The sequence below is a fragment of the Martes martes genome (assembly GCF_963455335.1).
Source record: "Martes martes genome assembly, chromosome: 5".
Classification (NCBI taxonomy): Eukaryota; Metazoa; Chordata; class Mammalia; order Carnivora; family Mustelidae; genus Martes; species Martes martes.
The window spans coordinates 99,654,695-99,668,442 of NC_137892.1; the positions used below are offsets into that span (position 1 = coordinate 99,654,695).

Genomic DNA, 13,748 nt, shown 5'->3' on the forward strand with positions numbered 1-13,748 from the left:
TTCAAGCATATATGTTCGTGTATGGGCCAAAATTAAATTTTATATTCTAATATGCTAGTTTGAAAGTGCTTAGTAGAAAGTTTCTCACCTATATAGACCTATGCTGTTTCTAAGATAAACATAATTTAAAAATTTAAACCTCAGTTTACTGAGTAACAGTAATCTGGTGACAATGATGTGAAAAGACTGAATTTACCTCCACGTACAAATCCATTAGTAGCTATTGCTGAAGTAGACAATCCCGTGATAGTTGTCACAACAGTGGCCATTATAATTACAACAACTGACAGACCTTTAGGGCAAAAGAAAAGAGACTGAGAATATTTATATTTATTTCAACCTGCCTTATCTAGAACTGGTTAGTATACAAGGTTTACATTATATTTAACAACTACCTTATTTCTATCCCATTTTAGAAAAATGTACTCAAAAAAATTTTTTAAAGTAACATTAAGACAATACTCTGACACAACCAAGAAAATAGTTTAGAATAATGCCAATTGTTTGAATTTTATGAGGTTCACAGCCTAGACGAGCACATGGTTACTTTGCTTTTTCATTCTCAAATGAATCAAGTAGTATGTAACTTTGCTTACCTATTCCAGCTTGACCCACAATCCATGACAATCTAATGAAGAGCATAACACCCCAAATGTTTAACATACAACGTACCTAGGTAAGAAAAGAGGACAAGTTCCAGATGAAGGCAAGTGATCAAAAATAATACATCAGTAAATGCAAAACTAGCCAAAAGGAGGACAACATCCATTTAAAACTATAGAAAGTCATTTAAAATTTATCCTTCTCTTTGTAATACTTTTTAAAAAGAACTTAATGAGAGCTAAAATGTGAGATAATTTAAGTGTAATATAACAATGATCTGAAATAACAAAGGTACTAAACAAGGTGTAAGAAATATTTTACCACTTCAACCCTAAAGAAATAGTTCCTATTCCTATTTATCCATGCAACTAAGTTTACTTTTTGCTTATTTTTTAATAACATCCTTATTTCATTTCTTCAGAAGATTTAAGTATTATAAAATACATCAAAACAAAATGCTAATTGTTCACACACCTTTTTTTTTTAGTTTATTCATTTAAGTAATCTCTACACCCAGGGTGGGGCTCAGACCCCGAGATCAAGAGTTGTGTACTCCTTTGACTGAGCCAGCCAGGCACTCCTCACCCATCTTTTAAAACTCTGAACTATTCGAGAGAGTTTCCCCAATTTATTTTTACTTTTGCATATTATGCTTATACATAGAACACAGTCATCTAAAATACTAAAATCTAAGAACAGGTAAACAATATTACCTGAAGCTTCACATTTATTCTATTGATTAAGCAATGAAATTACTACTGGAACTGGGATTTTCCCTTTGCTTCTCCCCTAAATGTCAACATGACTCAAATTAAGTGCTCTCAACGTCCCAATGGGAGGTCAGTTAGTCTACCACTCTCCTCCAGTCAGTTCCTTAGTGCCTATTCCAACACAGAAAAACAGAAGTACATCTGGAACTTAATCATCTGAACCTATCCAATGAAGTAACCTCGACACTTAAGAAAATGATTTCTCTTTCATTCTGTTCCATGTTAATTTTCATACATTTCTCTTCAAAAAATAATGAGGAATATTTAGCTTTACTGCCTGCTCAGCTTTCTTAATTCTGATGCTCCCATCAATTTAATAGTTTCATATTTTATTTCTGAAAAATGACAATATGTGAGATTTACAAGAGGTAATAAGATAAAATTTGGAGGAAATCAAGTATAATATGATTCTGTTAATACATATATTCTGTTTCCTTTACTGAATTTAATATCCAGAAGAAAAGGAGTACATATTATTAATTTGGTTTTCCATAACATTCACATAAAGAGAAAGAGCTCTCTTAAGAAATGATGAGAACATCAGAAAGATTTTATGCTAAACAGAAATGCTCTAAAATTCAATCTATAGGTACATACTAATACACCCTTGATCCAGCCAAACTTCACAACTCCTTTACTTTCCGCAGTGTACGTGACCACAGCATCTCTGGTTGGAGTACTTTCTTCCCCATTGGCAAAGCCATCCTCAAAAGGTTCCTGGTTAGAAAAGGAAATGTGAATTATGCCTAATTATCTGAAGTTTAAAATCACCTGATGAAGACAAATATCACTAAATATATATAATCATATTTATGAGAATACCAGACTTCCAAGAATCAAGGATGTCTGTATACTTCACTTAAAAAATAAATAAATAATTAAGTGAAAGAAAACCTTAATTACTGGTGTTGAAAAAATATAAATCTTATCATGACAGCAAACCCATTTCAATAATTTCAAATTTTAATTACGCTGTGGTGGTATCTAGAGAACAAATAAGTAAGTACAGGCTTAACTAGAAGTCAGTTCAAATCTGTCTCTTCAGCCACAACTTTATAGTATCTGGTTGGCATCCCTCCCAGAAATGTAATTTCAACATTAACAATTTAAAACTCCATCACCAATTAACAGTTCTCCCTCTGTTGTCCATTACAGCAGGATTCCCATGATCCCAAGATTCATTCCTAACTCCTGCCTTTACTCATTTTGTATCTGCATTCACTCAGTCACTCAGTACTCTTCATTTTTCTCCTCATAATTTTTCTTAGATTCAGACATAAACTGGTGTTAATGCTTCATGTCTCATTGTATTTTTAGTTTTTCGCTCTCTCCATTCTCCTTCCCCTCTCACTCCCCCTGGTTCTCTCATACTCAATACACTCAAGAACCAGTTACACTGTGTTAAACAGGTCACAAGAGGTGAAGGGAGGTACTGGGGCAGAGAAAATGTTTTATATCTAGAATTATGTCCCTGATACTATCACCACAGTTCTTTCTTACCCATATGTCAAGAGCAGGGAACAAAATACAGCTGTGTTTCCAACATCATTCTTTAAATAGAAAAGCCAACTAAATCAATTATTATTTAAGCCTGAAAATTACCATGGAGATTTCCTACCATACTTTTTAAAAACCATTTCCAGTGGTGCATACCCTCTAGTGAATTCCCAATATAAATTTTTTAAAAAGATTTTATTTATTTGATAGAGAGGGACACAGTCAGAGAGGGAACAGAAGCAGTGTGAGTGGGAGAGGGAGAAGCAGTCTTCCTACCAAGCAAGGAGCCCGATAGGGGGCTCAATCCCAGGACCCTGGGATCATGACTGGAGCCGAAGGCAGATCTTTAACAACTGAGCCACCCAGGTGCCCTAATACAAATTTTTTTTTTTATTAGAAAGGAGGTATATCAAGTTCTGTGTTACTGGAGACAAAAATCTGTATCATAATCCAAACTTCCCCTTTTCCCTTGACCAGTATCTGTAAGCCAAGTAAACATATTTAATTCCATTTAAAGTATTAACGCTATATGTAGCAACCTGTATCAGCTTAGATTCCATATTTATACAGCTAAACGACTGCTAATTCTTAGATTTTTACGGCATAGAAGAAATGCTGCAAATTAGATGCAATAATTTCTTTTAGTGTATTTTTTGAAAACTGATTCATCTAGGCTTTTTTAATGACAAGAAAAAAATCAAATTTTCAGCTAATCCTCATGTTTGCATTGAAAGATGCAGCAGTGGGGCGCCTGGGTGGCTCAGTGGGTTAAAGCCTCTGCCTTCAGCTCAGTTCATGATCTCAGGGTCCTGGGATTGAGCCCCGCATCAGGCTCTCTGCTCAGGAGGGAGCCTGCTTCCCCTCTCTCTCTGCCTGCCTCTCTGCCTACTTGTGATCTGTCAAATAAATAAATAAAATCTTAAAAAAAAGAAAAGAAAGACGCAGCAGTAACTTCAACTATGTGAAACACCTGGAAAACAAGTCATTCTAGGATCATTAAGAACTTAAAGATGAATGTTAACATTAACCACTCCTGTGAGAATTGACAGATTTTTAAAAACAGATTGTAAGGGACACAAATTATAGTAATTTCCTTGATAACACAGTTTCCTATTTTCTACTGTATCAATGATTACTGTACTGTAATCATTGTAATCATGTAATACCCCAAGCTTATGGTATATAGAACTAACCACTCCCAATAACAAAAATTATCTGCTATACTTTACCCCAATGATCCCACCCTGCTACGCTTTAACAGATTTATTGAGATTTAATTCATATAATCACATAACTCACCCAAATAATGTGCACAAGTCAATGATTTTTAGTATATTCATCAAGCTGTATAATTATCACAACCAATTTTAGAACATTTTCATCTTCTCAAAAAGAAACTCCAAGTCCATCACTGGTCACTCCCATTTCCCCTCTTCTCCTGCTCCTGGCAATCATTTATCAACTTTCTGTCTCCATGGATTTGCTACTCTGGCATGCCATATACACAGAATGGACTCATATAAAGTGTACATGGCTTCTTGCACCTAGCCTAACATTTTCAAGATTCATCCAAGCTACAATGTGTTTCAATACTTCACTCCTTTTTATTGCCAAATAACAACCCATTGTAAGAATACACATTTGTTTAACCATGCACCAACTGATGAACATGTGAATCTATTCTACATTCTGGTCACAATGAAATAGGCTCCTATGAATACCGGTGCACAAGTTTCTGTGTGGACATATTTTCATTTACCATGGAAAAATACCCTTAGCTATAGAATTGCCGGGTCTCATTTTTGAAATGACTACTCCTGGTCATCTTTTTTCTTCTTTTGTATCAGAGTGTGACTCCTCATTTCAGGGTCAATTTATCTGTGTATTCTGTTATACCTCTTCCTCACTTAGCATCTGATATAAACATGGAAATCAGTAACCGCATTGTCAGAAATATGTTTATGTAGGGGAAAATATGTGACCAGGGAACTGTGTGGTTCAATCACAGATCATTCCACTTTGGCTTTACTTCCACTGTTGCAGGTGCCCTATATGGTAGAACATCAATGATGATCCCAAATGGAAGGGTGAAAAAAAAAAAAAGACTCCTCATAGGCATTGATGACTCAATAGTTCAATTATTAAAATAAAGCCAGAATAAAAATTTTTGCCTGTTCATTCAATTACCTTTAAAGTATGGAGAAGTTCCTTGGTTTCCTCTGTAGGATACGCAGCATTCTGCATTTAATTTGTAAATGGAGACTTTAAAATATTATATAATCTTGGGGTGCCTGGGTGTCTCAAGTTGGTTAAGCCTCTGCCTTGGGCTCAGGTCATGATCCCAAGGTCCTGAGATGGAGCCCTGCATCAGGCTCACTGCTCAGTGGGGAGTCTGCTTCTCTCTCTCTCTCAGCCTCTCTCCTGCTCATGCTTGCTCTCACTCTCAAATAAATAAATCTTTTTTTAAAAGTTCAAAATATTATATAATCTTCCAAATATTATAAGAAAATATAATGTCTATAATATGCATGAAAAGATCTCTTCCTTCCCATCTCTATTAAAGATGCGTATATATCATAGGCTATCTTTTCTAAGGCTAAGTATCAATGCGGGTCTTCTTTTTGTTTTTTTTTTTTTTAAGATTTTATTTATTTATTTGACAGAGATCACAAATAGGCAGAGAGATGGGGCAGGGGGAGGGGAGCAGGCTCCCTGCTGAGCATAGAGCCTGACGCGGGGCTCGATCCCAGGACCCTGGGACCATGACCTGAGCCGAAAGCAGAGGCTTTAACCCACTGAGCCACCCAGGCGCTCCAATGTGTGTCTTTTTTAACAATGCAAAAGCATGCAGGCATTATAAAATTTTTGCTGAGTGTGCTTATCAGAATTTCACCACAAAGTTGAAGATCTAGAGATAATTATGTAAGTTTCCACTATACTACAAACAACTGTATTCAAAAAATGAAGATTTTCCAGCACATATGAAAACAGTATTTTAAAATAAACACGAGTCCACATAAAATGAAAGTTTATCTTCTTTTCCATGTTCCAATAGCTCTATTTAAAAAACTATTTGTTATTAACCTCTAAAGTACAATTCAAAAACATAATCAAGTACTTATTACTTACATTTCAATCAACACATTTATATATAACAAAATTGGGTTAAATTGTATTAACTTCCTGCAAGAACAGGAAACCAAAGCATAACACACATACCGTGTTCCTTTAAATACATTCATTCAGGATAAATAGGGAAACGGTGTGGTATTTTGTCTACATACAAAAAAATTGTTTAAAAATCTTATAATCTGGAAAATTTCACATTTACAATTATGAACTAAAATTATGCTCACACAAAGCTGCATAAATAACATCTTCAATCTACCTAACAAGTTTCAAAAAATGATCAGTTTGTGTTTTTACCTGTTTTTCATATAATGAATAAAAGGTCAGAAATAACAACATGAGTAAGTTTTATTGGTAATGCCATATTAAATGAGATGGACTAAATGAATCAAATTAATTCGGATTTATTTGGGAGGAAAAATTTTTTCCAAAAATAGCACGGTGATTCTGAGTCTACCAAGCAGGGACTAAGGATGGGGTATGAACAGAATGGGGAAGTGAGGAAGAGACTAAGAAAACAATGGAAGACCCAGAGAGTTAGGCCCACAGTAACTGGAGGCATTTCTAAATTAAATAAAGAGATATACTAATAAATTACGGCAGCCTTAATTTAGTTAGACATGCTGAATTTGAGGAGTCATGAGACAATTGAAGAGTTCTATTAGGCTATTAAAAAATTCATGACTGGAACTTAGAAGAGGGGCCAGGGATAAAGAGCAAGTGGGTGAAGCTATGAAACAGAATGAAAAGAGAAACTTACAGAGAGAAAGCATGAAGAGCTGAACATTTTTCTGAGGATATAGAAAATACAAGAATAAGGAGGTGCCTGGGTGGCTCATTTGGTTAATCATCTGCCTTCTGCTCAGATCATGATCTCAGGGTCCTGGGATGGAGTTCCGCATCAAGCTCCCTGCTCAGCGGGGAGCCTGCTCATGCTCTCTCCCACATTCATCTCTCTTATCTCTGTGTCTTAAATACATTTTTAAGAAATCTTTACAAAAAGAAAGAAAGAAAATACAGAAATAAAAAGGAACTCTGGTCTCCACAGCCATTATTTCTTTGCAGAGAGTAAAGAAAAAAAGTTTTTGCAGTATGGGTAATCTCTTCTCTCCTCTGTATATTCAAATTTCCACCTCAACTCCATCATTCTTTCTCCTTTAACCATGGTTAACTTTCTACTGCACAATGACTTCCCCACACAAAAACATCATTACCATCAACAAATGCTCAACCAAATTTGCTCAACTATTATAGGACGTTAATGACTGCAAACCTGGTTTCACCCCACCACAACACCAAAATAGTTTTAAGACATCCCAAGACTTCTCTGCTGACAAATTTAATGTACATCTTTCAGTCTCTGTTCCACTGGACTTACGAAATGGCATATGATACTGTTCACTACTCTCTCTTGAAACATCTTGAAATGCCACACTTTCTCTGAGCCTCTTCTACTTAGCAGTTAAACAGGAACACTTGGTCCCAGAGCCATCTCCTTTGCTCATCCTGTATTTTCTTTCTACAATCAATCTTACCATCTGTAACCTATAGCCTTAAATACTATCTATATGTTAAGTAATAAGCGATGGCTCCTGTTCATTTGTAGATCAGAAACACCCTCTTGAGTGTGAGTCCTGAGTGTGAATTCTAATGTTGCCACTTGGATATTTTTTTTTTTCTATTCTAATTCTTACCAAATGAGAAAAAGAAACTGTCAGTGTGTTATACACAGCAACTTTCCTCTAAATGAAAAGAAGGAAATGATTTCTCTTTCTTGGATCAGTTGTGGTGAACACTTAACTATCAAAAAAAGAATGTGACGAGGTGCCTGGGTGGCTCAGTGGGTTAAAGCCTCTGCCTTTGGCTCAGGTCATGATCCCAGGGTCCTGGGATCGAGCCCTGCATCGGGCTCTCTGCTTGGCAGTGAGCCTGCTTCCCTTCCTTTCTCTCTGCCTGCCTCTCTGCCTACTTGTGATCTCTGTCAAATAAATAATAAATAAAATCTTAAAAAAAAAAAAAAGAACGTGACAAGAAAAACAATAAGGGCTTAATAATTAAAATCCTTTGTAACATAAACGTATGTTAGATTCCTCAATGGAGGTCTTAAAAACTGTTATGAAGTTTGTTCAGCTTCCATATCTAACAACTAAACTTGTCTTTTAATTCACTCATTTAAATAATCTTTTACATATCAAATGTTGTATTTCAATTCTGACCAAAGAGAAAACACTACCTGTAATACAATGACTGAGTTTCCTCATTTTTCAGTAAAAAGGAAAGAAAAAGAAAAATCTCATGAAATCAAGCTATTGTTTCTTCCCCAGCAGAAGAATTCTCTTCAGATTTTGAGAGACAACATATGATTAAAACCAGATTTTTCAGAACACTGGACAAAAATCAAGCTTTAGGAAAAAAATACTTAACCAATTTTTTTAAAAACTGCCATTGAAAACTTTAATACTGCATTAAACTAGCTCTGTAACCTGGAGCGCAAAGTTGTCACCTGCGTATAGACTTCTCAGTTCCCAAATATGCACATCAATGCGCTTCTCGATGTTAAATGCTTTAGTTTACATTACATTAAAATGTCAGTGATTTCTCTTTCTTTGGACATCCCAGTCACTAAATCCAAAGAATTTTCATTTCTGGAACAAAAATGCAGCAAGGAGGTCTTTACAACTATACAGACAAGGATGTTAATAGTCACAGAAGAGGACTGTGCAGTGAGTTCTGAACATTTTTTTTGCATACTAAGTTGAAAAAGTGTTTATTGTTGGGCAGAGAAACATGAAGACTGTAGTGCAACCTCTGAATACAGTTAAGTACTAATAAAACACATTTCTAGCAATGGTTTTTTTTTTCTTTTTTTACCAATCTATTCATTTCAATAGGAATTTAATTTTTATAGTTAAACTGGTAAACACCTGGTAAAAGTGTCTTTGCTCAACAATTTCAGGTCACAACGGGCAAAAGATAATGTTTGCTATTTTATTTTGTTTTATTCGTATTTTATTTTAAAGATTTTATTTATTTATCTGACAGAGAGAGAGAGAGAGATCACAAGTAGGCAGAGAAGCAGGCAGAGAGAGGGAGAAGCAGGCTCTTGGCCAAGCAGAGAGCCTGATGCAGGGCTCGATCATAGGACCCTGAGATCATGACCTGAGCTGAAGGCAGAGGCTTAACCCACTGAGCCACCCAGGCACCCCTGTTTTATTCATATTTTAAAGAACTAAGCAAAGCTGCAACAAATGTCTCTTTAGGCCTAAGGCTGCCACAATACTATTTCCAGGAAGACTTAAGGATGCTCAAATATGGACACGCTACAAAAGAGAAATGTTCCAATCCCTTAACTGTATTTAATATATTAAAAAGTCCAAAGTACCACTTAACATTCTTCTGTTATTTGAAGACTCTACATTTACAAAAAGCCACTTCTGGGCATAAATCACAATCACATCCTTCTACTCATTCATATAACAAATATTCATTCATCAATTTTATCAATCACCCTAATAGGTACCTTCCAGCCCTCCTACACTTGTTATTTTTATACTAGAGGCTAGAGATGAAAGGCAAGTCATCTACCTTAAATGTGGGGCATTTTCCACTATATCAAAGTAGTCGCTAGTAAATTGAATGCTTAACTCATTCAAAAAAAGTTAGGGTCCTTTTCAATAATACCTTATCTCGAGTCACTGCCTTTCTGTGACAGTAACTCTCCCAAACTGTAAAATGGAGATAATAGTCCCTGCCCACCAGTACCATCCCCTTGCAGTCTTGGGGCTCTCTAATAATGATCAGTTTCTGGTAACGCAGCCTCAAGAAGCAGTTGACATTTCTAGCTTGATGCTATAAAGCCAGCTGATACAACTAGACTTGTAATCCAGAAATCTAAAATTAAATGCGAGTGCCACGTTAGAAATGTGACATTATGACTCACCTATAGTTACGCAGTTCAAAAAAATTAGAAAACTTAATCTTAGGTGTCCTGCTTTTTCAATGCATGACCACTTTTCAACAAGAACAAGATTACACACTCAGTTGACCCTAGCAGAGCCAGGACAGCAGTTTCCCTAGGATTCCACAATTTCTCCAGGCAATGATGTTCCCGTGGCACCTGCTGAGAAGCTCTAACCCATCCCAGCACCGGAAGACTAAAGCCCGTGCCAGTGAGCATCACTTAACTGCTCTTGCAACTAGAGATCCTCTTCCTTTTGTCTCCCTACTGCCTCCCTGAAATATATACTGCATTAAATCTTGATCATGTTGTATGGACCCATTGTGAGTCTATGTTTCTGTGTGAAGGTCTGTTTATTTACAGGAACAAAATTTGCTTTTGGCATCACCTTTGCAACTAGAAAGTGGTTCTGACACTAATATGTTAATTTACACAATTAAAGTGAGGATCACGTAAGGTATTCTTTTACAAAAAACAAACAAACAAAAAACCTAAGGCTGATTATTCACTGAAGATAAAGCTGCAAATAAAAAACTAGATTATGACATAGTTTTAGTTTATCAGTAAGACAAGTCTATATGTATTAACTAATCATTTTCTTGCTGCCACAAAATAGGAGTCAAAAAATTCATTTACCCTACCGAATGTTACCTTGCTTTCTAGCATTTTAACCTATGAAATAAAATTTGGATCTCAATCACAACTGACCTTCTTATGCAGTAAATCAACCTTACCAAATAATCCAAAGTGACAGGAAAAAACCAACATGAACAGGAAAAGAATGTGGAGGCGGGGTGGGGTGTCGACACACAGCTATAAAGTTTTAATGCATTTAACAATTACTTATTCAGAAGAAGGTGCTAGGTACAGTGTAGTAGCTATAATAAAGAATACAGAAATTTAAAAATATCCCAAAACATTTACCCTTATTTAATTGTGCAATTCCCAATTTTGCTGGCAGATGACACCATTTAAATGTTAAAAAATTCTGCTAATTACAACCATCAAAAATGTTACAGCTCCAACATTAAGGGAGATCTCACATAAATAAGACTAAAACAGTAATTCCTTCCAAAAGTTTTAAATTCTATCCTGTATTAATGTTTGCACTGAAAGAAAAACAAGATAGAAAATCTTCTTTAGCACTGTCCTAAGCTGCCTTAGTATACTTAGTTCCCTCTATTTCCCTATGTTTCTGAGCAATCCCCTTACTATTTCCTCTAAGCACATGACATTTGGAAAATATAACAGAGATAATGGTTTCTTCCCAATTACTTTCAAAGAGTTCAATTCTGGATGAGAAATGGTTTGTGGGTTAAGAAATAGTCTGATTTTTTCTTTCATATTGGGGGGTGAGGGGAACCCTGGCACTGAATCTGACCCAATCAATTCAAGGCTACAGAATCATATACACCAGAATTTTTCTACTAACTGAGCCAGATACAATGAAACAGTTTTTCCTGCTTTCAATAAATAGAAGTTTTTTACAAAATGTAAGTTGTATATAATCTAGGTCTGTTTACTCATTACCTTTGGGATAAACTAAGAATTCTTAATATATGAGACCTTCATAATCTAACTGACTTATTTAATTTACTTATTAGATTTTTATTTGTTTACTTGAGAGAGAGACAGCATGCATTCACAAGCAGAGGGAGCTGGAGAGGGAGGAGCAGGTTCCCTGCTGAGCAGGGGCGCCTGATCTGGCTGGATCCCAGGATTCTGGGATCATGACCTGAACTGAAGGCAGATGCTTAACAGACTGAGCCACGCCGTGTCCCCTGTCTGGCTTACTTTAGTAACAGCCATCATTTACCAAAAACCTACTGTGTGTCAGATATTTCCCTAAATGTTTACATGTCCTATTTCATTTCTCTAATTTGGCACATCTTTGAGAGACAGGTACAATCTTCACTTAAAAAAATGAAGAAACAGTCTTTTGAGAAGTTAACACATTCCAAACCATACAGCTATTAATGTGTTGGTGCAGAGACTCTTCTAAATGGTAGAAGTCCACATATTACAGTGAACCAGTTAAAGTATTTTGGGCAAGGGGACAAAGACAAATCACCCAACTCTGGAAAGTGATCTGCTCAAACTTCACAATTCCCCAGCCGTTCTCACTGTTCAACCCTGTTTCATCTTTCCCTCCTTCCTCTGCTTCCAAATCTAAAGACGCTTTTGACATCGTCCTCCTAACAAAGACAGAAACTCTGCACTGGATGGCACCACAGGCAATTATTTCTAAATCTGTTTGTGCTTTGTAGAAATTTCCCCAGGATCTACAATATCTACAAAACTCTTTGCTCTACAAGATTCTTACAGACGGCTGCACTGGACCACCTATGGGGGAAAAAGAATGGCCAGCATCTAGACATAATCTATCTGGGAAGGCATATCAAATGTTTAAATATGAAATTATGTACCAGATGGAGCTGTGTGTATGTGTTACTTAACTTTGGAAGTGTATCTGGAGGCTGTTGTGGTATGGAAGGTAGGTAAAATAGGCCGGTCATTCAGTTTCTACATTGTCTAGGACTTCCTTTTTCCACTTAAAAACCACATTGCCTGTTCCAGCTAGCAACTCCACTCAACCCAATGTTCCAGGTCATACAAGTTTCTTTCATCCAGTATATCTTTACCATTGTAACCTCTTGACCCCTGGACCCACCTACACATCCATGTTTTGTTACAACTCACAGTAAGATTTGACACAATTGAAGAAAAAGGTAAATATTAGTCAGTTTTAGAAGTTACTGTGTTTTTCTAGCCACAGACCACTTTCCTATTTCTATTAATTTTGCTTGAAAATTTTCTACATGCCTTATTCACCCTCAAACTTCTGTCCTTGAAGTGAGAAAATTATCGACAAGGTTCTAACTAAAACATTTACTCTGATATAATACTGCTTCACTGCTGAAATACTAGTTTAACTGTACTTTCTCCTGGGGAACATTCTGCTTGTTGCTCCCCTCGCCTGTAACACACTTTGAAGATGAATTTGTCCCTCACATCCTCTAGGTCTTAGATTAATTGGAGCCTCCTCCTTTCTAGGCTGCCCAACATACAGTTTCTTCTCATCAGTGCCCCTTGTACTGTCTTCATAGCACAGATAACACTCTGTGATTGTGTTTTTTATTTACTCAGCTCCTGTCATCTATGCATCCACCTCCACTCCTTCAGAATGTAATAAAATGGAGCATCCATCCACAAGGGCACAGACCCTTCCTATGATTTTACTCAAAGACAAAGCAGATGAACATTGAGTCTTTACAGGCCATCTCTACTTTCCAAATAATGTCCTGAAATGGTAAAAGTAAAATTCAAAGTGTCTCTGAGTCAGTTTTAGGTTATAATTCCAGCTCTACTACTCAGTATCTACGTAAACTCTGGCAAGTTATTTAACCCCTCGGGCTGTCAGTGTCCACATCTATAAAATGGAGATAATAATGTGATTCCATACTGTTTGAGAAGATGAAGTGAAAAAACATGATGACTAAAAGAACACAAAAAAATCTCATACACTGCTGGTGGTACCCTAAATTGGTAAACAACTTTGGAAAAGAAAACTGGGCATTATCTTTTCAAATTCAAAACATGCATGATGTTCAACCCAGCAATTCTACAATAAGGTATAGCCCTATAGATATAAAATACTTATATGAAGGACACCTGTATAAAAATGCTCATATCAGCACCGTTTAACTGACAAATTTATATTCGGCAAATTATTTGGTAATTGCCAAAACAAGTAATAATCCAAACATCTGTAACTGCAGAATAAATAAATT

General features: G+C 36.1%; 1 protein-coding gene across 2 annotated transcripts in view; it reads right to left on the reverse strand.

Annotated features, from left to right (window-relative positions):
* SLC12A2 (solute carrier family 12 member 2) overlaps positions 1-13,748 on the reverse strand; it is a gene marked incomplete at its 5' end in the record, with an annotated part of 107,687 nt that overhangs the window by 77,343 nt on the left and 16,596 nt on the right. For both annotated transcript variants that reach the window (XM_080803682.1, XM_080803681.1), the window contains 3 exons: positions 197-292; positions 597-672; positions 1,971-2,090. In XM_080803682.1, coding sequence (XP_080659808.1) covers positions 197-292; positions 597-672; positions 1,971-2,090 — 292 coding nt within the window. The remainder of the gene's footprint in view (positions 1-196; positions 293-596; positions 673-1,970; positions 2,091-13,748) is intronic.